The sequence below is a fragment of the Photinus pyralis genome, unplaced genomic scaffold, assembly GCF_008802855.1.
Source record: "Photinus pyralis isolate 1611_PpyrPB1 unplaced genomic scaffold, Ppyr1.3 Ppyr1.4_LG3b, whole genome shotgun sequence".
NCBI lineage: Eukaryota > Metazoa > Arthropoda > Insecta > Coleoptera > Lampyridae > Photinus > Photinus pyralis.
Genome location: NW_022170510.1, coordinates 23462558 through 23488972, shown reverse-complemented (window position 1 = coordinate 23488972; position 26415 = coordinate 23462558). Strand labels below are relative to the sequence as shown.

Sequence of the window (26415 nt, the reverse complement as noted above, 5' to 3'; positions counted from 1 at the left end):
AAACATTTTTTTGTTTATTTAAAGAAGCAACTTTCTTATACATAATCGGCCAGTAAGGGGATCCTAGCGAGAAATAATTTAAAAGTATGTGATAGCTGATAATTACAATTTAATTTGTTTGCAACTGGTACAGAATAAATAAATAAATACAAACAATCTAATAATATCCTGGGTGATGTCCAGAGTAGAATGGAGAACGGTGTCCATGGGGGTATCCGTGGAAGCCGGAATATCCGGGGTATCCTGTGTAACCTGGATATCCATGGTATCCTGAGTAACCTCGGTATCCATGGAATCCTGTGTAAGCTGGGTATCCGGGGTAACCGGAATAGCCATGTGGTCCAAATCCGAAAGGAGCGGCAACTGGGTGAACTGGTTTTACTTCTTTAACTACTGGAGCTGCAATTTTTGCTGGTACAACTGCTGCCGGAAGAGGCGCCGCTACTTTAGCAACTGGCGCGGGTGCAACATGTGCTGCTCCGGTTGGTGTGTGACTTACGACCGCATTGAAACCGTTAACATCATCGGCAGTGTATTCTACAACACGTTCTAAACCGTTGGGTTCTAGAACGGTATATCTTCCTTGAACTGTACCTCCATCTCGAGATTCCGATTGAGTTTTAAAATCACCAGTTGTTGGCTCTTGTACGGCATAATTAAATGCGTATTGTGGATGAGGGTTGAATTCCTCTGGATGGAGTGGTGCGGGAACTGGAGCAACAGCAGCTGCCGCAAACGCCACAATGGCAGCAAATACGAAAACCTGCCGAAATGGTATTGGTGTCATAAAGAACTTTATTATAAGCAAAAATACTTACTTTGAGTGCCATTCTAAGAGCTTCTTGTACGATTACAAGTCAACTGTGATGAATTCTTCGAAAATCTTACTTTTTATATATTTGCCTGCTCATTAACATATGTGAAGGATTCACGTAACCTTTAAAGATCTTCTATTTTAAATGACATACTTGTTATAAATATCACAAATGGTTCTCTACTTAATATGCAAGTCGATTCTACATTCTATTATCATTTGAATGAGTTTTTTTCCCATACAATATTATTTATGTCAATTACATTGGAACTTTTTTTCATTTTCCTAGTGAATCTCGCTATCCCATTAAATAAATTACTTCCGAAGTATGAGTATTTATACAAAAATACTTTACTACTAGTTCTAGTCATCTACTCATATAGGTACACGATTTAATTCTTAATCTTTAATTTTTTAGAATTTTAGATAAAATTCGATAACAATTCACCAAAACTGTCGTGTTGGCGTAAAAATTACCCTAAGGAACTAAGTTATATTTGTATAAAAAAGATTTTTAAGACGTTTTGCAGAAAGTATTTTTGTTTGCTTATAATCATATCGTCAAATTGACTGATTCAGTAGGATTGGTTTTTTATTCGAGCGCTTGCGATGTGATTTTTAGCGGTTGTTTTCTTCACCCGCTCATAAAACTGGCCATAAGAAATTGCTGTCAGTACAGTCAATTTTGACCCTTGTAAGATCTCCACCCCAACTTCGTTAAGGGGACTCAATCTGTTTTTCAAGATTGTGGAACTGACTTCTTAGAGTATAAAACAATATTTTTACCAACTTTGTTGGAGAAGAGTCATCTTTTCAAAAGTAACTGTTAATCAGAATATCGTTCATCAATCAATGCTTTTATGCATTCAAAGATCTGTAACCAATAAATAGATAGTAACGACGTACCGAATCTATCAACTGCAAAATTATTTGGCTTTCATTTTGATAGCCACCTAAATTCGAGACTTCACTGCAACGAAACTTTGTGTTAGATTAAACACCGCAACTGTTTTTGGTTTTTGCTATATGCAGGTTCTATTTTGCCGTGTCCGCTCTTCTCTATCCATTGCCTTTATTTTCATATCCACGAATCCTGTCCTCTCTTTTATATCATCTACCATCTTCTTCCTCTGTTCCTTGTAGCTCCTTCGATCAGCTCTTCCAGGAAACTATTCCCTCTTAGCACATGACCAAGCCACATTCTTTTCCTTCTCAAGATTGTGTTATACAAAGATTGTTCATATTCTTTCTAGTACTTGTACGTTCCTAATGATGTCACACCACTTTATTCCAAGCATTCGTCTTCACATCCACATTTCCATAGCTTCAATTCAATTCCAAAGGTATCATCAGTATCTTCAGGAAATTTTCAAATCATTTCCCTGGTTCGTTATATCATTACACAGAGATATGAGATATAAATTCCTTCATTCCTTCTTCCTAAAGACACCTCAATATTTCTACTGGAATTTTATGTATTCCCGTGATTTCATATCTTTCATCTTCGATAAACATAATTCTGGCTGCTATATTGTCAGGACAGACTAATCGTCTTCCAGTACTTTTCCATTTCTGTCTTCCACCTGATTGCTACAACCAGCTCTTGATGATCTATCCCAGGTAACCTCTTTAATTTATCTCTCTTTCATCTTGGCTATCATTTTCTGATTTATCGAAGGCTTCTTTGATCTTCCTTTGTTATATCCAACTTTCTCTTCAGCTGCTTTTATTATTCCCACCTTGATTCTGTTCAACATGAGTTGTAATGAGCATTTGATTAATAATTAAACCACCCACATATCTTCCCAAGTGCCTCAACGTCCCAAACCAACATTGTTTACACAGCAGTATGTACACTTGAATCAGTAACATTTCGTTTGGCACAAAGTTAAGTTTTAGAGCCATCAGTCACAAATTGCACATCTTTGTGTCATCAAACCAAGGCTGTTTTTAATCCTTTCTCACCGTAGATTTTCAAGCTTTCCCTCTTTTAGTAGACTTCTGACGTTCTTCAATTTACCTGTTTTCTTAGCCTCATTGTTTTCAATGCAATACATCTATTTCAAGGAAAGAAGCAATTCCGTTAAAAGTACGTCAAGTTCAACAATAGAAGCAGGTATAGGAATCATGACAACGCTGTGTAATTCATGTGCATAAGAATAACTATATGATTTGTATACATAACTTGATTCGCATGATATTTTCCTCGGTCAAGAGATTATTACAACAATTACATAGGTCTCAAAATATTATTATGTGCAAAGGTTTATTCCAACGACTAAAAATTTGAACATTTAAAAGTTTAATAATTTTCGAAAATTATAAATTAATTTGCACTTATTCTCATAAATTAGACAACAAGGATACATATTTTATCTGATAATTACTACCGCAGTGACGTTTCTATAGAGTGGAATGACAACTTTGATGCGTTATTCTTTTTAGAAAAATAGTTATCCCACCATTTCTTTTAGGGTTTTGGAGAGCTTGGGTTGCATAACTTTGTACTTTCGGTTTCACTGTTTTTGTTCAACAGCCCGCAATTTTTGTCTTGTCCCCGATTCTATTTGTTTACGTTTGACACAGATTTTTTATTAGCAAAAATTCATCAACTTTGTTAAACAAAGTAAACTATTTTGTAGTGTGGATTTTTACAGTTTACAAGTTTTTTCCCAGAACTAAATGTTGGAATGAGCCCTGGGGCTTTGCTTGGCGTGCACAAAAATGGTTGCGATATTTCGTAATTTATCCATAGATAGTTGATTAATATTCTGGAGCCCTTTATAACCCTCCAACAAAGTAAGTGAAGATATGTTTTATTTGAACGGAGTCAAGAAGGGGAAGTCTATCAGACTTCCAATGCAGTACTTTTTTAAGAGGTAGATAACAATGTGGCGTAATGTTCTAGTTATATGTAATTTGTTGTCGTTATGCACATAGTCCAATACACAATCTAATAATATCCTGGGTGATATCCAGAGTGGAATGGAGAACGGAATCCGTGATGGTATCCGGAATATCCGGGGTATCCTGTGTAACCTGGGTATCCCTGGTATCCTTGATATCCATGGTATCCCGAGTATTCGAATGGTGCAAATCCTTTAACTGCTGGAGATGCGATTTTGGCCGGTACAACTGCAGTGGCAATTGGCGCTGCCACTTTAGCTACAGATACGGGTGCGGCATGTGCTGCTCCAGCTGGTGCGTGACTTACGACAGCCTTGAAACCATGTACATCGTCGGCGGTGTATTCTACAATACGTTCCATACCGTTTGGTTCAAGGACCGTGTATCTTCCATGAACAGCATCTCCGTCGCGGGTTTCCGATTGACTCTTGAAGTCTCCAGTCATTGGTTCTTGAACGGCATAAGTAAACTCGTATTGTGGATGGGGATTGAATTCTTCTGGATGCACTGGTGCAGGAACAACAGCGGCTGCTGCAAATGCAACAATAGCAGCGAACACCAAAGCCTAAGGATGCAATGTTGTTACGGACATTTAATATAAACAAATGTAAATTACTTACTTTAGTTACCATTTTGTTTCTCTGTGCGACTGCAAGTCAACTGTGATGAATTCTTCGAACATCTTGCTTTTTATACATTATTCTACCAATTAACATACTGTGAAGGATTTACGTAACCTTTGCAGTTCTTCTTTTTTAAATGGCAGACTTGTTTCTTATAATCAGAGTATCAGGAAATTATTCTAATTTGAGATCCGTATTGCTATCTAGCCTAATTAAATATCTTTTTTATTTATCCCGTTACCATTCACTAATATGCATTTAAACTTGCGAAGTTTTTGATGCATTCAGCACTTCATTCATTCTCACTGAGGTTGTTTGCACACAACCGTCTATATTTACTAAAATACTCAATTTTCTTGAAGTTTACAGCGAAATCACAATATGAATACAGGGTGTAATTGAAAAAAAAAACGTCGCAAGCTGTAGCCTGTACAGTTTTTGTCTGAATTTGAAATTTGGCAATTGTATAAGGTGAGTAAATATGCATTAGAAGACGTGTTCAATTGCTTCTTATGATTTGACCGAAAATGTGTTAAATTTCACACTCATTTTCACAAATATTTTTAAAACAGAGGAGAATAGATAGATCAGTTTTACATTAGTCAGGATCATCTGGTATCAGGAAAATTTTCGTCACTCACAAACGGCTGAACCGATTGAAACCAAATTTGGTGGACATACTCTTTGACATGAAGGGAAGGGCTGAAAAGTTTTTGGACAGAATCGCACATGCGCAAGTACGTCAAACCTCTCATTTGAGCTAAACGGCTGAACCAATTGGAACCAAGTTTGTTAGTTTGGTACACATAGAAGGGCAGAATCGCGAATGGGTAGGGGTACTGGTCACAGCACATTTTTTCACTTTCACTATTATATTCATAGAAGAGGACTCAAGATTATTGTTATTTCTCTTCAATTGGGCAATATGATGGCAGACTTTATCGTGTAGTGGAACAAGCTCTGTTTCAAAAAACGGTGTATACTTTTTTACGGGTTAAGGCATCACCTTTGTTGTTTTGATTTTGGGGGTTTAGATAACGTGACTATATGCATGTTTTTTTTATTCTGGCATAAAATTGCGAACCCAGGTTCCGAACAGTAACCAATTTTAAAGTTAGTCACCTAACGATCTTGTTGATGTTAAGTCATTTATCTGGTCGCTATTGGGGCTAATTTTCGGCAACTATGAAACGTTCATTTTAAACATCTTACACCAATTAAACAACTAGGCTTTTGACGAAGTGGATTTCTCATGTTGTGTTTGAAGTTTTTTCAAAAAAATGACTTCGTTTGATACTTCCATTTACGAGATTACACACTGGAACTACTGCATACTTTTCCCTAAAATTAAAATAATTAAAACGACTTTTCATATTATACTCATCCTCCAAGCAACTCGTCTTGTTTTCCTCAACAACATTAACTTCTTCGCAAATTTTGAAGGTAAACTTTTGAAAGAGGACAAAATTTCCTATCAGATAGGTTTAACATTGCTTTAAAACAACTTAGTTTTCATCCAGCGACAAATTACCACTACATGGCAGAAAGATAAGATGTTTATGGTGTTCTGAGATCGAATAAGTAGCAAATTTCTTTAAGAAATGTGTTTTTCAAATATGCGTGGGAGTGACTGTTTCCTTGGAAAAAGTGACAAATAGCCAGCACACATAAAAATTTACTAATATCTAATTAGACATTGTATGTTCCTATAAAGGGTAGTCTAAATTTGTGTGAACGCATGCGATAAATGCGGCTTAGAATTTGGGGATGTCTCAGATTTCTCAAGATGACCTGTTTCCAGGCTCTTCCTGAACCCTTTACCACGTGTACTGAAGGTAGACTTGCACAAAACACAGTCTTATAAATAAACATTGTGCTGTCAGTGTGTAAAACCCAACGATAATTCGCTCAAATTCATTTAGCACTTTATTCTATCGTTTAGTTTATTAAATACAAGAAATGAAAAATCCATTTCAACATATAAGGATCAAGAAGTAATGTGGTAATTATATTATAATTTGTTGGCAACCGTTACAAAGTATTTCAAAACAAAATCTAATAATATCCTGGGCGGTATCCAGAGGAGAATGGGGAACGGAATCCGTGGTGGTATCCGCTGTAGCCAGAATATCCTGGGTATCCCACGTAACCTGGATGTCCATGGTATCCCGAGTGACCTGGATATCCATGATATCCCGAGTAAGCGAATGGTGAAAATCCTTTAAGCGCGATTTTGGCTTCTGCTGCAACTGGTGCTGCTACTTTAGGTACAGGTGCGTGTGCAGCTCCGGAAGGTGTATGGCTTACGACCGCGTTGAATCCGTGAACATCAGCGGTGTATTCTACAATACGTTCCATACCGTTTGGTTCAAGGACCGTATATCTTCCATGAACTGCATCTCCGTCGCGGGTTTCCGATTGACTCTTGAAATCTCCAGTTAATGGTTCTTGAACGGAATATTTAAACTCGTACTGTGGATGGGGGTTGAATTCAGTTGGGTGCACTGGTGCGGGAATTGGAGCAACAGCGGCTGCGGCAAACGCAACAACAGCAGCGAATATCAAAACCTATGGATGCGGTATTGTGTATTACATTCACTGCAAATAAATAAGAGTGATTTACTTACCTTAAATGACATTTTATGTTTCTGTATACTGTACGATTGCAGGTGAACTGTTATGGCCTATTCGAAAATATTGCTTTTTATACATTAGCTTACCAATTTACATATTGTGAAGGATTTTTGTAACATTTGCAGTTCTTCTATTTTGAATGGAAGACCTGTTTTTTATAATCAGAGTATCATGAAGTTATTCTAATTCAATATCCGTATTGCTATCAGATTTAATTAAGCATTCTTGTGTTTATCCCGCTACCATTAAACCAATTTAGATAATGCAATTAGAATTTTAAATATGAAAGTTTAATAATCACTTTGTAGGTTGTAATAATAATAATAATATGGGATAATGCAGATACTCACCTAAAGGAAATCAAGCCAACCATTATCCCATGGGAAAATAATTGCTATGGAAGTAGAAGAGAACAAGTTGCATTATCAAGAATAAGAATCGGTCACACAAACTTAACACATTTACATTTATTAGGAAAGAGCCAACAACAGAAATGCAACGAATGTGATATCTATTTGAGTGTCAGACATGTTCTTTGTGAATGCCCAACGTATAACATACAGAGAATGCAAGTAGGTATACCAGAAACGGAACGAGAAATTTTTCGTGATGAGTAGCGTGCAATAGAAACTCTAATGGAATATTTAAAAATAACGGGGCTTAAAAAAAAAATAATAATAATAATGGTTTTTATTGGTTAAATAATGGTTCCTACACCATAACCAATGGGCACAAGGTCAGGTAAACCCGTTGATATGGTCACCTGTTCTTCCCCTTGAAACCCCCTTGTGTAAATACAAATAAATAAAGTTATTCTGCAATAGAAGTTATTTGTAAAGTAAACAATTATTGACAGGCAGCTTATCGTTCGCATTAACATTCGCTCTCTAATGATTCGATGTTTGATGTTTCTTTTGAAGACTGCAGCAGGCAGATACAGTAATTTTGTATTTTTGGGGTTGTTGCAAAATTTACAGATGTTGAATAAGAAAGATCGTTTGAATAATGATAATTTAAACATAGTAGTAGTTATTTTGGAAACTCTGTTTCTATTAATAATAATAATAATAATTTAATCGTTCGATTGTCATTACAATCATCGATAAGTAAAAATTAACAAACAATAATATGTAATATGTCTATTGTTTCTTTGGACATTTTACAGCGAAACATATAATACTATACACCAAAAGCTTGAAAATTAAGATCTTGTTAACGTATTCCAAAGAATAAAAAGCACTTTGCTATGGTAACTGCGTGCATACGCCCAGTTATTTGATCAGAACGTTTCTGAAAAAAAAAACTGTTACCTACTTGGAGCAAATTGCACACTTCGTCATATATTCCGACCAATAATAGTCTAGAAAACTGCTAGTACTAGCAGACCCCGCGAAACTTCATGCCGCCTTTGAGAAATCTCGTTTTCTTGGATGAGACAAAATTATGCTCGGTTTTGGAGGCTGCGCCGCCTCACCTCATACTCCCACCGAACTGCATACCGCCTATCAGTCACCGCGTCTCACCTCACGCACCTGGTGAATTATATAGTCATCTAGCAGTATGAAATATATTTTTTCTGAAACTACCTTAGAAACAACTACTTTCGTCGCTAAAAAGGTGAAGAACACGCGATTTTCCTCTCTAGTGAGGAAAGTAAAAAACAATTGCTACGTTAATCTTAATAATGGCATTTAAAATTGAAACATACGCGTATCAAGATTGCTAAGTGTCGAACTTCATTGTTGCGTACGATAATTTTTTTATTTTGATTGTGGTTTTAGAAAAAATTATGTGTAAAACTTGAGAAGAAAGTGTTTTTCAAAAAACTCCACTTTCTTCTCTAGTTGTACAAATAACTATTTTTCCGGGACGAGAAAAACGTTTGAAATTTTATCTCTCTCTCTGTTGATAGGGAACAAAATGTCCCTTTTTATGAAATTACTTTTTTCCCCGGGCTGTGAACTAAAAAAGGTGAAGTCAGAGAAAATTCAGAATCAGACATTTTTAACTTTATATCATTCAATATAACTACTAAACAATCATTCAATTCGAAATGTGTAAATCAAACGACGAAACTGAATTGACAAATATTTGAGTAAAGGTTTCCTTAGAAACGCAGTATATCGTTTTCCCCGTCACAGAAAAAAATGGTGTATTATACACGGGAAACATGTTAGATTTTGCTCTCGGTTTTTTGTCTCCCTCGGCTTCGCGTCGGGAGCATTTACTGAAATATGAACTATAGATTCCACGGCCTACTTGTATTTAATCCACATTTTCAAGACTGATTAACGGTTTTCCATATTAATTTCAATTTTCTTCCCATCAAACATACTGGTAACTATGTATTTTTCTAATTAGCAAAATATAAGGAAATTATTGGTGCAAAAAAATATTATACGTTCCATTTGTAAAAACCAACTTCGGTGCTTATCTTAAAAACTAAGCCGGCTATGGAAAATATAAGTATGCCCCCCGACTATTTTTACATAACCTTTATTCTTCCTACTTTTTTGATCATACCACAAATAACTAAGTTGTAAAGCAAAAACGTTTTAATGCATTTTTTGGACTTTTGCGCTGTTGCCACGTTCGCGCAAGTCACACGTCAAAATTGACATCCTCAATTTATACAGCTAGAACTAGAAGTGCTATCCGCATCACTCTATCTCTAAAGATTCCCGAAAACACCAAAAACAAGCAATTTGGAACACCCCGTACAAGGGAAGTATTCAACAATTTTTATCTCTATATAGAAACCAATCAAATTTGAAGCAAAGTATTTTATTAATCGAAATTCTCTGTTGGATACATTTATTGCAACGAAGTTTTTGTACCTCTCAAAATTCTGCAAACCAGTCCTTCACAGCTTCCATCTCATGTTCACTGGAACAGAATTTGGTACTATATTTCAGTTGAGGAAAGACGTGATAGGCAGACAGAGTTAGATATAGTAATCGGTATTTCGAACCCCAAACCACAAATTTTTTGCATGGCACGTCCAATTTGTCTTCTGAGGCATTATTCTGCAAAAACAAAAATACATTGAGCAACTCCTCGTAATCCATAATTTTTTCTCGTAAAGTGGTCAGTAACGTCAAATAATATTTCTTAATTATTTTTCTACTTTTATTCAGAAAATGACTCCTTGGCAAGTCCCAAAATATTTCTTAAACCTTGCCTCTATTTCATTCATTGCTGCTTTGTTTATGGGTCGTAAAATGTACAGATATTAACAACACATGCACATTAACAACACGACTTAATAGGTTTGCGCGTTTTTCAAATTGATGACAGGTCGAACGCGGTAGTCTTCCTCTTGCACGCTTCTGCTCAACATTCACACATTTGAGGATCTACGTTGCGGAAAACTGTCTTATGTCCAAAGCGACGTGAACCGTAGAAAGGGAGCTGCCATCCCCTCTACTTTTTAGAACGTCACACGTTTGTGGCATTTGTGTGGGCGATTCGAATTTTTGACTTTACGGATGTCTGCCATTTTGTTGCAGTAAATTTAAGTTTGAATTTGTGTGAAAGATTTATATTTTTGAATTTCCGTATGTCTGTCATTTTTTAGCGGTAAGTTTGAATTTGTGTGAGGAATTCGAATTTATTGTGATTAGCTGTCATTTTAAATATACAGGGTATAGTGATAGTTACAGGGTATTTGTAATCGATGTTTTTGTTTGCTCAAGGTAACTAATTAATGCCTAAAGAGCCAATGCATATTTCTTGTGAGTCCAAGATCGAAAACATATGCACTAGGGGTAGCAATCAGAGGATAGATGCCCGCAGAAACCAGCAATGCAACTACGGCGTCCAAGTTGATCGTACATCGGTAAGAAATACGGTAAATTACTGAATCCAGTTGTTCGGATGTGATCTTCGCCGGTGTTTCAGTCAAGTGGTTTCTCAAACAAATTTGTTGGGAAGCTCTGGGCAATGGACAAAAATTGGATGTGATGGCATTATCAGATTAATAGAGGTTTTGTTTGGTAATCTCCAAACACTTATTTGGTTTTAACATTTCTTTTGGTAATCTCCAAAACGCTATTCCTCTATGGGTAAATAACTAAATATTGAAGATTTTTAGTATCTAATTTGAAAAACCGGACGATCAAGATAATGTTTTCGAAAAGTATTCTAATATGGAATAATGTAGGCAGCTTTCGTAAGGGTTCGTAAAATATTTATTTTCTACGAACGATTCTGACCGATGCTCAGCTTTGAAATTTTACCCTGTTTACGAAATGTAGAACCCAAATTTTAGGCCAGTAAATGAACGTGGAATACGGCGATACTGTGTAATTTTCCGCGTCTCCACCGAATCGCATGAAAATTTGGATTTAGGTTCCTCTTACCCTCTACTTCAAAGTTGAACTTGAGCCCAGGGTTGCTTTTACTTGGGGGGTGAATGCCACCCCTTCTCGGGGGGGAAAAAAGATACGTTCAAAATAAGTAATTCTAAGCAACTTTTGTTCTATAGAGTTTTTTCACTAAGTCAATAGTATTCGAGTTAATTGCGAGTGAAAATGTTCATTTTTCAACAAAAAAACTACGTTTTCAGACGGTTTTTCGCAAATAACTCTAAAAGTAAGTATTGTATCGAAAAAAGTATTCTTAGCAAGAATATAGCATATAAACAGACAAACAAAATGGTCTATATATGAAGTCTGTAGACCCAGTAGAAGCAAAGTTGTAGCTCATGAAAAGTAGGTTCTCATTCGTCAAATTCCAAATCGAGTACTTCAACATGAAATAACTAAAAAATGAAGTACTTTTCGGGGAAAAGTTATGAATACTTTTTTAAAGTGTTTGAAAAAACCTTTCTTTTTGTTTTTAAGAAAAGTTCCTAGCATCAAAACTAAGTGAGTTACGCTCAAAATAAAGTTGGTCCTTTTTTTTTGGTAAAAATAATTGAGGAAATCACCCCTTAATTAGCACCCCAATTGTAATTAAGCGTTACCGCTTTACAGTTTACTTTATTTATGTATTGTTTATATGATCTGTAAGTTTGACCGGTGCAAAGTGCTTATTTTTGAAAAAATGTAGTTTTGAAGTAAAAAAAAAATTTTGAAACTTTGAAAAGTCTTTTTTTCGAAATAACTATTAGTGTATTAGTTTAGTTTACTACAGTGGGCAATTTTTCACTAACTAAACTAATACACTAATAGTTATTTGGAAAAAAATGACAATTTTTCAAAATTTCAAAATTCCTGGGGTCAAGTTCAACTTTGAAGTAGAGGGTAAGAGGAACCTAAATCCAAATTTTCATGCGATTCGGTGGAGACACGAAAAATTACACGGCAAAACGGTCATTTACTGGCCTATTTGTCTTGTAGTGTTTGGTAAGTGCGAAATTACCTACACTATTTGATTGTGTGCTCATACCCATTAGTTGCACTGAGGTGGCTACTGTAATTTATTTGAATTCTTGCACAACCCTTCATAATACTTCTATTCTTTACACTAAGACCGTAACACGGTGTACAGTTAAAGTTTTTTTTCATATAAAATTGTACATTTGTACCGAGAACACGTATAGAGGAATAATAAACATGACGTAATGTGATAATTATGTTGTAATTTGTTGACAAGTATTACAAAATAGTTCAAAACAATCTAATAATGTCCTGGGTGATATCCAGAGTAGAATGGAGAACGGAATCCGTGTTGGAATCCGGAGTATCCGGGGTATCCTGCATAACCTGGGTATCCGTGATATCCCGAGTAACCTGGATATCCGTGATATCCCGAGTAGCCGGGGTATCCGTGATATCCCGAGTGTGCGAATGGTGCAAATCCTTTAACTGCTGGGGCTGCGATTTTGGCTGGCACGACTGCTGCGGCAACTGGTACTGCTACTTTAGCTACAGGTGCGGGTGCAGCGTGTGCAGCTCCGGCAGGTGTGTGGCTTACAACCGCGTTGAATCCGTGGACATCATCGGCGGTATATTCTACGACACGTTCCAAACCGTTAGGTTCGAGGACAGTGTATCTTCCATGAACAGCATCTCCGTCACGGGTTTCCGATTGAGTCTTAAAATCTCCAGTGGTTGGTTCTTGTACGGCATAATTAAACTGGTATTGTGGATGGGGGTTGAATTCAGCTGGATGGACCGGTGCGGGGATTGGAGCAACAGCAGCGGATGCTGCGAATGCTATAACAGCAGCGAAAACCAAACCCTAAAAATTCAGTATTATCATCAGTTAATATACAAGTACTTGGGGTAGATACTTACAGTAAGTGCCATTTTAGGAGATTCTTTGTACGAGTACAAATCAACTGTGATGAATTTTTCCAAAATCTTAGTTTATATACATGATCGTCCTACTTATTATCATATTGTGAAGGATTTACGTAACCTTTACAGTTCATCCAGTTTAAATGGCAAACCTGTTTCGTTTAGGTAAACAATTAATTCCCCTCTTACGAAGCAATTTACTTCCAAATTCTAAATGGTAGTGTATGCGTACTTTTTTGCAAGTATCAGGAAACTTATCTAATTTTGTGTTTATACAAATTGGTTAGATATTACATAGAAAATACCTACTATTGTGACCATGTCTATGTCGCGAAATTTTATAATTCACCTGATCAAAATCGTAGGAAGAAGAAATGGTTAAGCAAATTAAATACCAAAGGAAATAAAATTAAAGGCTTAAAAATTTGATGGGCACTTAGCTTCTGTGAGATATTCTTGTCGCTTATGAAGGTCTCAAACTGAATTTAGTAGTGTCTTTGAGCCGACCATTCCCGAAATCTGTCTCAATTTAATTCACTCAAAAAACGTTGTGTTGGAGCAACACAATTACTGGCTGGACAAAAACTGAATGCAATATTAGTGTATGGGTAACGGGTAATGTAAAAACGTTATTTTTCATCAAATTCGTTACATAAACGTATTTGCTAAGAAGGAACTAAGACGTTTCTAAATAATTTTGTCGAATTGTGTAGACGGCTCCCAACAACGCCCATTTATCTTTAAGCAGTTCTTGTTGCGGTATAAACAAAAACCATTCAATTTAATACAGATATAACCAATTTAACATTTAAGAGGTATCTCACGTTGCCTCCACATGAATTTCCGTTGCGTCAAGTTGCTCTTCTTTTAAAATGGCATATGCTACCTACCTACAGTTACCATAAAAACCATCAAACGACCTTAAACTAATATTATACAGTTATCGTATTTCGTTAATAGTATTCAGATGATATTTATGTAAATACCCAATGACATTCTATTTTTTGTTTAAAAGTGATACATATTTGTTATTCGAATAAAAGTCGCGAAGATAAACCCGGTGGTCTTCTGAATTTGAATTCTTCTAATAATTTATGAGAAAGTGGACTTAATTTAATTACGCTTTGAATTGATTAACATTTCTCATATACCTACATTTGAGAGATCTTGATCTTTTGAATCCGTTTGTTTGACGTAGAACAGTTTAGATGTTCATTTCATAATACTTGGTACGTAATTAGTGTAGGTGCAAATTCGTCTACAATATGTTCAAAAACGGTCAATAATTATTTAGGTTAAATAATATGCGAATATTCCTTTAGGAAGGGATCCAAAATTTTATCTTAAATGTCTTGTTTGTCGGTGTATCAGTAAAGATTTAAAGGTCTATACAGTATGAACTACTGCTTTGCATACTAATTTGATTTCTAATCTAGTATGGTAACTATGGAAATGAAACTGGATAATTACATTTTGTTATTGATTTCCAACAAAAAATAACGCCTTTTGTTCAAATCATTTTTCTTTAAAGATTAATAGTAATTTATTATACAAGACGATAAAGGGATGTTTTAGTTAGTTTCCCTTTATCGTCGTGTGTAATGCAAAACTTTATTTTATAACAGAAGCCATATAAATCATTGTAAAGCTTCTGACAATTCTGAATTTAATTTAGAGACGGCAAAAATAACAAGCTTACGTTCTGCCATCGCGATCGTTTCCATAGAGACAGAATTGTCATATGTACTGAACGTCATTTTATATCGTGCATTTACGAATGACAGATGTCATTAGAATGCACAGTCATCTGTTTCACTTTATCTACTCTTACGGTTAAAGTAATCACTTTATCTTTACGGTTAAAGAACGGCTTCTCCTACTCATTCAAACCTGTTAAAATGTCAATATAACATATAACATAATATAATAGTTATTTTGATACCGTACTTAGCTGGCTTGTTCTTTATATACACTCTAAATAGGCACTTTCCGCGAAATGGTATTAGTTGCTCCGGTTGCTCGTCAATTGTCAAATACGATCGTAGAGTGTATTATGTTTTTGCAATTGTTTTCAAGATTATCTCGTATTGGGGCATTTCTTCTAGGGTCCTGCGTTCTTGCCTAGATTCTATATTATCAAATTTCATCAAAAAATCCTATAAAATGCATATACTCCAGTTTCGTCAACATTATGTTTGTTTGTCTCCAAAGAACCTTTTTGGTTTGTAAACTTTAGCACCGGTACCGGAAAAAAGGCCCCTGGAAAAAAACCCGGAATAAAAACCCATGGAAAGAAAACCCCCCGGAAAAAAACCGGAAAAAAACCGGAAAAAAACTCACGGAAAGAAAGACCCGCTGGTAAAAAACCGGAAAAAAACCACAGGGAAAAAAGGAAATATTCCGCGAGAGCTAAAGATGCATATTGTTTACTGAAACAGGAATATCAAACAGAACTCGGTTGAGATATTCTATTAACAAATTTTCACAATTTTTACAAAATACGTAATTGCATATTATCCTAAACTACCATTAACCCTAATTAAACCTAATATTATGACTTATAGCTTCTAAGAAGTTTACCACATCTCTTTGTCCGGCGCTGTATTCTTCGCAGATATTTTTTAGTCTACTTTGCAGCAGTACATATTTTGCTTTCTTCCTTTTTGGGATTAATTGACCTAAATGTTGTTGGTGTAATTTTAAATGAATTTAAAGTATGTTTTCGCAAACGTGATTAAGATCACAATCATTTGTTAATATTTAACAGATGAATAACGTTGGTTTGAGCCCATGTCACTTTGGTAAACATCAAAAATCGACCAATCATATACCATATAATCATTGATTAACAACACTCTTTGTGAAACCGGTATAAGTCACTGAACAACGCTTTTTGCAAGCTAATTCAGCACAGGAGTACACAGTTCGCACTTTTAGAAATTTTACGAAGGGCCGGTTCCACAATGCAAGTATATACCAGGTATAAGCTTTTTCAAGTATAAAATCTAAAAATTCAATCCAATTTTCAGATTTTGTACTTGGAATAACTTATACTATAGGTATATACTTGCCTTGTACAATCGCCCTAAGATGTATACCTACCTATTGTGGAGATTTAAAAAAGGGGGTTTTTATTCCAGGGGTTTTTTTTCCGTGGGTTTTTATTCCGGGGTTTTTTTTCACGGGTTTTTTTTCCCTAGACTCCTTTAGCACGTATTCCATATTATCAGCATTAGGTCTGCTATGGAGCTGGAACGAGGTATTGCAGGATTTGGACCCAAGTAAACGCTTCCTCAGTACGGTTTTTGACCGGCATCGTTTTTTTCAAGGGTTGCTTTAACCAAAATGTGTCTTCTTTACCGAAGAACAGATCAACCTTAATTATGTCGTCATTTTCTGTGTTGGAAATCTCATCATCCTCTTGGATTTCTTTTACGTTATTTTCCGTTTCTGATTGATCGCCCTTACCAGCCTAAAAAGATGAATGCCAACACCTTTCGGATGAGTTTGAATTTCAGCAAAATCTTTCGTTATTTATTACGTTGGTTGAACGATGTTACATATAAGTATGTAACCAAATTGAGTGGCAGAGGGGATCAAAACAAGCACTTTTTCCAAATAAACTGAGGGTCCAACGTGTGTCGTTTGGGACCCACCCTCAAATAAGAGTTACAAAGACTGAGCGTCTCTCTAGGTTTTTGCGTATGACCGATTCCTATTTTGAATTTTTTTTATTTCCACGAAAAGGCACACCCCTAAATGGGGATGCGAACAAAAATTCTGATTTCAACGAAATTTTGGTATGTGAGGGTTTTTGAACATAAAAATCATGAATCTGAAATTAGTTTTGTGCTGTCAGGATGGGCATTGTCTGTTGTGTTCATGGGTAGATGGTATCGCGCAAAAGTAAATCTTCAAAACGAAATTATTGAACAAGTTGATGCGAGTCTTCTCTGTGTGATATGACAAACGGCACTGTTTTATCCATTTCTTAAGTTTTCTTTTTTGTCCTACGGAATTTTTATACGCAGAGAATAGGAATGTAACAACGTAAATCCCAGAAATTTACAGCTTTTTGATGAATTATTTATGCTTTCCTCCCTATTAATGATAAAACTTCCAAAATTCCAAGAAAATGACAGTGAGCTCTGTATTTTTAATGGAATTGTCGAGTGTTTCCGAGATAATTAAAAAATCATCGAGGAAAACTCGAGGTATTGCGGTACCTGTTTAAAGAACTACGTCTTCGTTCTTGTGCTCGTGACTGTCTGCCACCCCCCACCCCCCTCCTCGTCCCGTCTTTCTCATTGCCAAAAAAGGTCTAATAAGATTTGTGCGAGGCGTAAAAGCTTTTAGATCTTAACTGGAGAATTCTATGTGCTTCGCCACCTTAACCTTTTCCGTTAAATTTGAGCCAAATAATAGGTCTGTAGGTCTTTTGTGTTTTTGTTCATATATACATGGGAATATGAACTTTCGCCTTAAAATCGACAGATCGTAAAAATATGAGGCTAAGATATTGCTCGCATCTAGGAGGTTTTTCAATAATTTCTCCCTGCAGTATGGGGGAAAATTTTCGGTTCCTCGGAGAACAATATCAATCCCTCTACCTAGCTATAATCCCGTTGCTGAGGTTACTCTGAAATTTTACATAAGGGGCATGTTTGTCTTGAAGGGATGAAGGTAGAATGCCCTTTTTCTGAATGTAGGGTTGGCACGGTTGCGTGGAATAAAGGTCTTCCTCCTTTGTCCTTGCCTGGGCCAAATTTCGCCGGTAGTAAGATTCAAGTTTTTCTAAACGTTCTGAAAGGTGTTCACTAGATAATTTATCCCCTCGCTGTCAATGTTTTCTTTTTGACTTTCCCATTGTCTAAATTTTGACTGGGCGTGAGATATAATATAAAACGAAGAATTTCTTTGGCCACTTTATGTAAGCGTTGTAATTTTGCCTTCAATATTTCAATTCCAAAACACAATTGTAGGAAATTTTATTTTTAAATGAGAAAGCATATTCGCGATATCGCATGTGCATTAATTCATTTTGAAATAATATTGTTATTATGCCATTAGCACTCCTACAGTTTGGATAAAGGTGTTTTTTTTTAATACTGATCCATTAAAAAATGAGCTCTTACAGCAAGTTGATTGTTCTTATCAAATATCTTAAAAACCATAGGCATTCCATTTGAAAAACAAAAATTGCATCGATTTGCGGTTAAATCGGAAGTGATACCGGAAGTTTCAATAGGCGATTGGACATATCGTAAACATTTTTCGTATCTCACCAAATAAAAGAGATAATAAGTTGACCCCCTTATCTTAAACGCACCGTATATTACATATACCTACAATGCTACTGCTTTTGAAACAAAGCTACTTGATGGAAGTCTTAAAAAGAGTAACTGTGCGAATCGATTTAATAGGAGTTATATACATTCTAATTAAACTAATAGATTAACTCCCCTAAGGATCGACGGTACCCCAGTAATCCTAAAGAAGATGTAAATGGAGACAACTCAATGCGTGCAATGGATGGATTAGAAATTGAGTGAGTTGCAATTCTTCCAGAATAAAGGAAAGGATCGACCTCAATTCGTGCAGATGAAATAGCGGGAATTGCTTCTCGAACAACTGGTGTCGCAATTTTCGCAACAACAGGTTCGGTCTTACTAACCACGGCATTAAAACCACTTAAAGCATCTGCTGCATAATTAACCGTACGCTGAGAACCATCGGCTTCAAGCAGAGAATAGCGCCCTTGGACCACGTCACCTTTCCTTATTTCGAATTGGTTCTTGAAATCTCCCGTGCTCGGATCGCGGATATCATATCCAAAAGAGTAATTCGGTTCGTGCACTACTTCTGCTTTGAGGTTTGTCGTAAACAAAGTTGGACTGGCGGCGGCAAGTGCCAATGAGGCAAACAATACAATTAACTACAAAAATTGACAAATTGTTATCACATTCTATTTAAATTGACTTACCTTAAATGCCATCTCGACTACGATTTTTAGAATGATTTATTATTTTAAAAAAATTATTTATATATGTGATCGATATCAAGATTTGGAAGGTCACCAATAAAGATTCCAGAGGATTCCGTCTAATTAAATAATTGTGACATTAGAGAACTAGTTCATATGTTAATTATCAGAATAGATATTATAATATAATTACTGAAATCTCCTTTCATCATCGGAATATGATTATTAGCGTTTCCATTAGGAACGTATTTATTTAGTTATGGATGTGACATTATGGATTGGTTTGCCTAAAATCTTTTGTGCATTTATAAATGAATCTAGGATGTAGAACGAGATAATAAAAATTGCCAAGCAGTCTACGTTTCAAGGAGGTCGAATATACAAATAAAGCTACATTTCAAGATTAAAATCTCCTTTCAAAGATAGTAACGACATTTTAGACAAACGATTTTGAAGGAACTGTGTTTTCATTTCGATTTATGATATTCGCCATCATTTAGAAATTGAGATTTTCCAAGTCCATGTTTGTTTCGTTTGGAAAAGTGCCAAACGTATGACCTTAATATCCATTTTAAAAATTAGTTCGTATAGCATGCGATGAATGCTTTAATTGGGGTGGTTTTTACTTATTTATTATGTTTTCACAACAAACACGTCAGTACCTGTTGCCTAAAAGTTCAGTTTCCCGGAAACGTCTGTAGATTAAGGTCTTATTTTTAGAGGCCATTCGGTTGGTTAGATGTTGCGAAAAAGGCTCTAGCTAGCTTAATATTTCTAGGCGTTTATGAAACTGAAACTAGACCTAATTTTTTAAGTTAAAGTGCATATTAACATTTTATGTTTATTGTTTATAAACGTGATTTCGGCACGGACGTCCGTCCATCTGAAAACGTCAACACGTACACGTACAAAGGGTAAGGTTTTTATATCCAGATATTAACGTGCAGGGTGTATAAAAATTAGGTAAGCGTATGCGTGTAACAATTCTTGCTGCAAATAACACACATTTTTGTGTTATACACGTCCGTACTAGAAATCGTACGCCATTCGCTATGTGCGCTGGTTTTCTGAGGGGTATTAAATTTGTGTCTAACAATCTGGGAATCTGATGGCCAAACGCCACGTTTTTGACCACAAATGTTTTGTGAACTAGATAGAATCTCCAAAAATAATGTGTAATATGTTTTAAAGCTTTGAACAAAGTTAACCATCAGTTTTTTTGCATTTATTTATTTAAACAGTAGTCTAAAAAATAATACAAACCTAGATTACTAAAAGTATCATTTACTTTTAACATGCGTACTATCTATATTATATTATCTCGATCACGTGCATTTATTTATATCTTTACTTGCTTTTTACGTACTTTAATGTGTCTGATAACTTTTATTATACCCACTACAGCGATTCCTACTAGTTTTACAGGCATTATCGTATATTAGACAGTAGATATTCTATCTGCTTTTGTGAGCTGGAACCCTTTTTAGGGTTCATTGGGCGATTTATGGTAGCTTTATTTAATCAATTTTTGTCTTTAGTCTGCTCTATTTTGAAGGTACAGGTTAGGGGTACTCTCCTTTTACTACATAAGGCCCTTGAAGATGGTGTTGCTGAAGGCCAATTTTTCTAAATGACCCCCGCACAGACCCACTTAGATCATGTGCCCAATTTGGTGTAGATTGGTCCACGAGTGTAGACGTAGACGATAGCTCACATCAAAAAGAGACCATTCTCTTTTATACACTGTATCGAAGATAAGGACATCTATAATGGGGATTTCCGAAACCAAAGAAGATACGGCGGTGGTAAAATTAGAGAAATTATGCGCAATTGAAGAGTAATTATCGTGCTTCAAAGAAAACTAGAAAATTCCGATTACTTCCGAAGATATGCCAGAAAAATCAAAATTTTTCGACTTCGTTTTTATTTTTTCCTGATATTATTTGAACAGATACAAAAAGACATAAAATATAAAGTTGATGATGGTTTCTCCGAAACGAAACGTTGAATTGAAAATCTCTCAACTGTGCCTTGTAGAGCTCAAAAAGTGGTAATTAGGAAGTGTATTTTCCTCAAAGTGAAAAATCGCTATTGGCTGCACTTTGTCGTCCGTCCGTCCGTCCGTTACTCGTACTCCTTCTACACCACTGAACCGATTTGAGCGATATAAGGCTCTTTTGAAAGGGCTTGGTCCAAGGATTCCGTGCATATCGATATTTTTTTGTTTTGCGCATGCGCATTGTCAAAATTTGGTTTAACGCATGCGCAATGCTAACTTTTTTGTTTATCAAGATATTTAAATGAAACTTTGTATGTAAACACTACGAATATAAGTAAAACTAACGACGTTTTCAAAATGTTTTGCGCATGCGCAATGCCAGCTTCCTTAGTTACGGATGCATTTAAATGAAATTTAATACATAGGCACTTGGAATACGAACAAATCTTAACACCAGTTTTAAAATGGCAACTTTCTTATTTATCACAGCAGTTGCATGAAATATCATATGTAGGCACTTTGAATGAAACTAATACCGGTTTCAAAATTACTGTTTACGCCTGCTGTATGTTTTATTTATGAAGGTATTCCATGAAATTTCTAATGTAAACAATGCCCAATGCTATTTACGAAAGCAATTAAAAAGGTTTCATATGTAAACACCTCGAATAAAAATAAAACTAATGCCCATTTCAAAATTTGTTTGTATTTGCTTGTATATGCTCCACTATTTTTCATTAAATTGTGTAGACTTCGACGATAGGCGACTCATTTGAAAGAGAATGGGGTAAGGATCTCGTGCCTACCGGTATTTTTTTCCGGTCCCAGCATTAATATTATTAGGAAAATACGCTCTCGTCATTTATGTTTGCATTATGCATAGTGAATTTTTAACTTGTTTTATTGGTTTGTATCTGCTCAAATAACATAAAAAAATAAATACCAAATCAGCACATTTAGGTGTTTCTCTCATATCAATAACTATTTATTTTGAAAACGGTAGATTATGCAAGAATCTTTTGTAATAAACACACTTCCGATAACTTAATCAACAAAGAAATTATAGGCTTTTATCTAAAAATCGAAAAATGCAACTTTTGCACCTTAGACTGTAGGCCGTTTGCATGGTTCTCAACAGTGAGTTTATCTCAAAAAATACATCGACGTCACTTTTTTCTATCACTTATACTTTACGAGTTACCCCATACCAACGATCAAATTTGAAAATTGAGAATCCGATTTAAAAAAAGCGGCAGAGCACCTGGGTCATCGGATTTGACCCACTTTTAACAGGCTTTTTACATGTGGTATATAGGTAAAATGTGAATCGAATTGGACCAAGCATTTGGCAGTTATCTTGACAGACAGATGGAGAGACGGACTTCATCGACTCCCCTATAAAGCTTGCATTTATATTATCTATTGTTACTAGAATTGTCCTGTAGTTGGGCCATAAGCTTTTAGAGCAATAAATACATTAAATTAAATTAAATTAAATTAAATTAAATTAAATTAAATTAAATTAAATTAAATTAAATTAAATTAAATTAAATTAAATTAAATTAAATTAAATTAATAATGAAATACACAAACCTGAAATTTTCTATTTTGAATAGTGGACATGCCTAATTCCAAAAGCAAAGTACCTTTTTTTATATTCGATCATTTATGAGCATGCTATATTGCGTCATATTCAATTTTCAAGAGCGGGCAAAGTGGGTTTCAAGAACGGGAGCGGAAGTATGTTCGTTGAACAAATATACCGTGTGTTTACGAGTAATGTATTCTTTCGCGAACGATCCACGAAGCCTTTTAATGAATTTTAAATTAGCGTTCAATGTACGTTATTGCGCTTACCTGATGCTAGAAAGAGATTGGAGTAGTACGTTGAATGCTAATTCTAAAGGCCTGGTAGATACTTTGCAAAAAAAATGCATTGCCGTTTACCTATGGTGCTGGGGCACACTGTATGTATTTTGAACTTGTTTTCTTTCTTGCAAATGGATTACCTTAAGATTGTACCTCGCCCTCTGCGACTACGGTCGCTTCATGAATGCTCCCTTCACACAATTTTCACTCATTTATATGTACCGACCTCATTTACCTTGCCTTATCTGATTACGATGAGTTGTATGAATACCTAGTCCTAGCTATCACACACTTTTGGTAACGATAGATGTATTTAACTCGCTCTCCTTGATTATTTTAATTGCAATGACCCCATTTACATTTTTATTACTTTTTCTAACCGATCATAGAATATACTAAAATGGTAGTATAACTTCTTTGGTTATATTGTCGGGTATTCTCTTTCTGATTTTCTCACACAGAAATTCCCACCTCAAGATGGCTCATAATCAAAACGTTCGAAAGGGCTGGTATCTTTAATATGGGAATATCGAATACAGAGTTAGATACTGCAGATCCAATTTTATTTAAATATCTACATGGAATGTAAAAAGGAGCCGGGTGATTTATAAAATCTACCACTACTTCCCCACTATGTAGGTCTTACGAGAGGACATTCTGAAGCAATTTACTTAGATATAAATAAAAGGAATTTAACTATTTTTCCATGTGTGTATAACTTAATTCCTGGAAGACACATATTGGGTGGGTAGAGCAGCCTTGGCTGAAACCCCGCCCACTCAAAAATAAAGGCAAAATAAATAATAAATATTCAACGATAGGAAGTCGAACTTTTTCAGCCCTGTGCACTCTGCAATTGTTGGATAACAGTATGGCCTTACCTTTCTTTTAATAATCTCTTTTTAAACATCGCTCTTAATTCCAGTGAATTGAATCTATGGAATATTATATGAGGATAACAAATATTGTGCGCACCACGGCACGAAAGCTGTTTTCCGAGTCTCAGAAAGTCTCCGAAATATCTTCTTTCGACCCGGAAAACGTCCACTTCCCGCCTTGGTACACAAAGTACTGTTTTCCGTATTTTGTTGTCTTACTTTTTTCAGTAGTAAGTTAACAACGGAAAAAAGGGGAGTAAGGGGATGTGATCACATTATGCGTAAGGATATTTTGTAGAACACAAAAGAAATGCAGTTTTCAATTTCTTTTTACACCAAATCGTGCATCAGCGATTCAACTTTGCTGCCAGCGAATTGTTCCCGGCGAATCGTAGCCGGCGAATTCTTCCAGACCGTATCGTACGGGGGACACTTTGGTTATTTGGCAGTTTAAAAACAAGGGGTTTCGTCATTGTGTTCAGGGATAGGTAGATTACATAAAAATATCCTCTAGTCCTATCTAATTACACACATATTCTTTCACAAAGTTGGAAATTCGCTACTTTAACAATAACCTACATCAAAATAAATTACACCTAAACAAGTCCACAGACATTAATTCCGGTGTGATGAAATTAGTATCACATTCGCTTTAAATGTCATTAGTCTAACTTCTTTTTAAATGGCAAGAAACTAATAATACATAATAACGCTTAAGGATGTACCTAAACCAGTATCTCAGAGAATGTTGCTTCGTTTCTTAACCCAACGCAACAGTAATGAGTATTTAGAGGGTGGTTAAAATAAAGAAAGACTTCATTTCAGAACCGTTTTTTTCTTAATAAACCCCACACTGTCGGATTTATGTTCGGGATATAACTGAACCACATATATAAAAGGCATGGAAATGTTTTACTTGAGTACATTTCTTTCTATTTTGGCTCATCTCGAATTTTTAAAGCCTTCATATAATAAACCTACGTGTTTCTTATGTAGACAGCTTGTCAGATTCTCGAAATTCATTGGTAGATTTACTTTCTTATTTCCACGAAAGTACCTACTTGAGAGCTTGTAAGAAAATCTCGATTAGATATTGAGCTGCGTGTCACTTTTTTGCTGGATTTCGTACATTTCAAACGGTGACTTTATTTGTGTAGTTTTTACACGATCACTACAAGTTCGCTCACTTGGGCAGACGAAATTTTGTCGCAATTATATTTTAAGGCGAGAAAAATTTTAAGTTTATAAGGGAAAAAATTCTAAAATTTATCTAGCACGAGCTGAATAATATCTGGATCGCTTTTATATTCAGAAACCCGTCGCAAGTATGCTAATTCCTAAAGTAGTTAGTTGGTAGTTAGATAATATTATGCAATTCAAATTGCCGGAGATGGATGAGGAGTGTTGTTCACATTTGGAGCTTAGTTATGTAAACAGTTTATCAGAAAGGATAGCATTTTCAACTGGCAGGTGATTACGTTACATATTATCATAATATTAATTATAAACGAAATACAATGTAACTACTTAGTAGAAAAAAGATCCCACAAGCTCATTCTACTTTACTTTCGCAGTATTTGATTTCGACCGAAAGATTTTCACTTTACCAATTTTTAGTATTCAAGGCAACAAACTCTTGCCACCTTGAAAGGCACTCAGCACGATGCTTACTTTTTTGTCGAATGTCATAGTACCTGTAATTCAATATGACTATTAAATTGGAATTAACTATCATTCTTCAGAAACACTATACCTTATAAACCACCCAGTTCTGAATGATAATTAGTTTTTTGTGAGACCACCGTTTTCCGTTATGTTTTAATAAAGAAGATCGCTTTTATATTAGGAAGTAAATAATGATTAGTAGGTTGTATACCAGGCCGGGGATATTTTGTAATTGTTGAAACTCCCATCCGAAAACTAAACGCCAAACTTTTAAACGATTGACCAGTTGATAAATACCGTAAGACATGAGCTTATTAGTTCAATGCATTTTTTACTGTTTTTAATACTATGTATTCTACACAGTGTTTTATTATTTATTTTAGGGACAGCAGTACGAAATAAATGGAAGAGTTTACGGGATAAAGCTAGCTTGGCGTCCATTCCTAAAGCGAAATCTGGAGATCCCCAAATAAATGATTATACCTACCATTGTAGAATGGAAGTACTTTAAAAGTCTTTCGTTTTTAAAAGATAAATTTACTCCAAGGACATCAAAGGGCATTTTCCCCAAAAATGAACATATTGTGGATGACTCATCTCTGATTACAAGGTGAAAGTGACGAAAGATTACGTAAATAAACAAGCAGTAGAAGACAATTTCCAATCTCCACTAGAGCATCTTGAACATTTGGGCTCAGCACCATCTACCCTTACACCATCTTGATCCCGAGCTTCGAGTTAGCGTTACTACTACTTTCAGTGGTCTCTGGTTATGTTTTGAATTATCTTTGGGTGTGC

At 35.4% G+C, this 26415-nt stretch overlaps 4 protein-coding genes across 8 annotated transcripts in view; 1 reads left to right on the top strand and 3 right to left on the bottom strand.

The window, feature by feature from the left end:
* The window catches only part of LOC116166746 (disks large 1 tumor suppressor protein), a 287044-nt gene that overhangs the window by 50368 nt on the left and 210261 nt on the right, over nt 1-26415 (top strand). The window lies entirely within an intron of this gene.
* LOC116166749 (cuticle protein 7-like) lies at nt 101-944 on the bottom strand. Its single transcript, XM_031481850.1, has 2 exons — nt 819-944; nt 101-763 (listed from the first exon to the last, which is right to left on the bottom strand). The coding sequence occupies exons 1-2, from the start codon at nt 828-830 to the stop codon at nt 158-160; spliced, it is 618 nt and encodes a 205-aa protein (XP_031337710.1). The 5' UTR covers nt 831-944; the 3' UTR covers nt 101-157.
* On the bottom strand, nt 3615-4385 carry LOC116166751 (cuticle protein 7-like). Its single transcript, XM_031481853.1, has 2 exons — nt 4342-4385; nt 3615-4286 (listed from the first exon to the last, which is right to left on the bottom strand). The coding sequence occupies exons 1-2, from the start codon at nt 4351-4353 to the stop codon at nt 3768-3770; spliced, it is 531 nt and encodes a 176-aa protein (XP_031337713.1). The 5' UTR covers nt 4354-4385; the 3' UTR covers nt 3615-3767.
* LOC116166750 (cuticle protein 7-like) lies at nt 12543-13351 on the bottom strand. The gene is made up of 2 exons (XM_031481852.1): nt 13221-13351; nt 12543-13164 (listed from the first exon to the last, which is right to left on the bottom strand). The coding sequence occupies exons 1-2, from the start codon at nt 13230-13232 to the stop codon at nt 12601-12603; spliced, it is 576 nt and encodes a 191-aa protein (XP_031337712.1). The 5' UTR covers nt 13233-13351; the 3' UTR covers nt 12543-12600.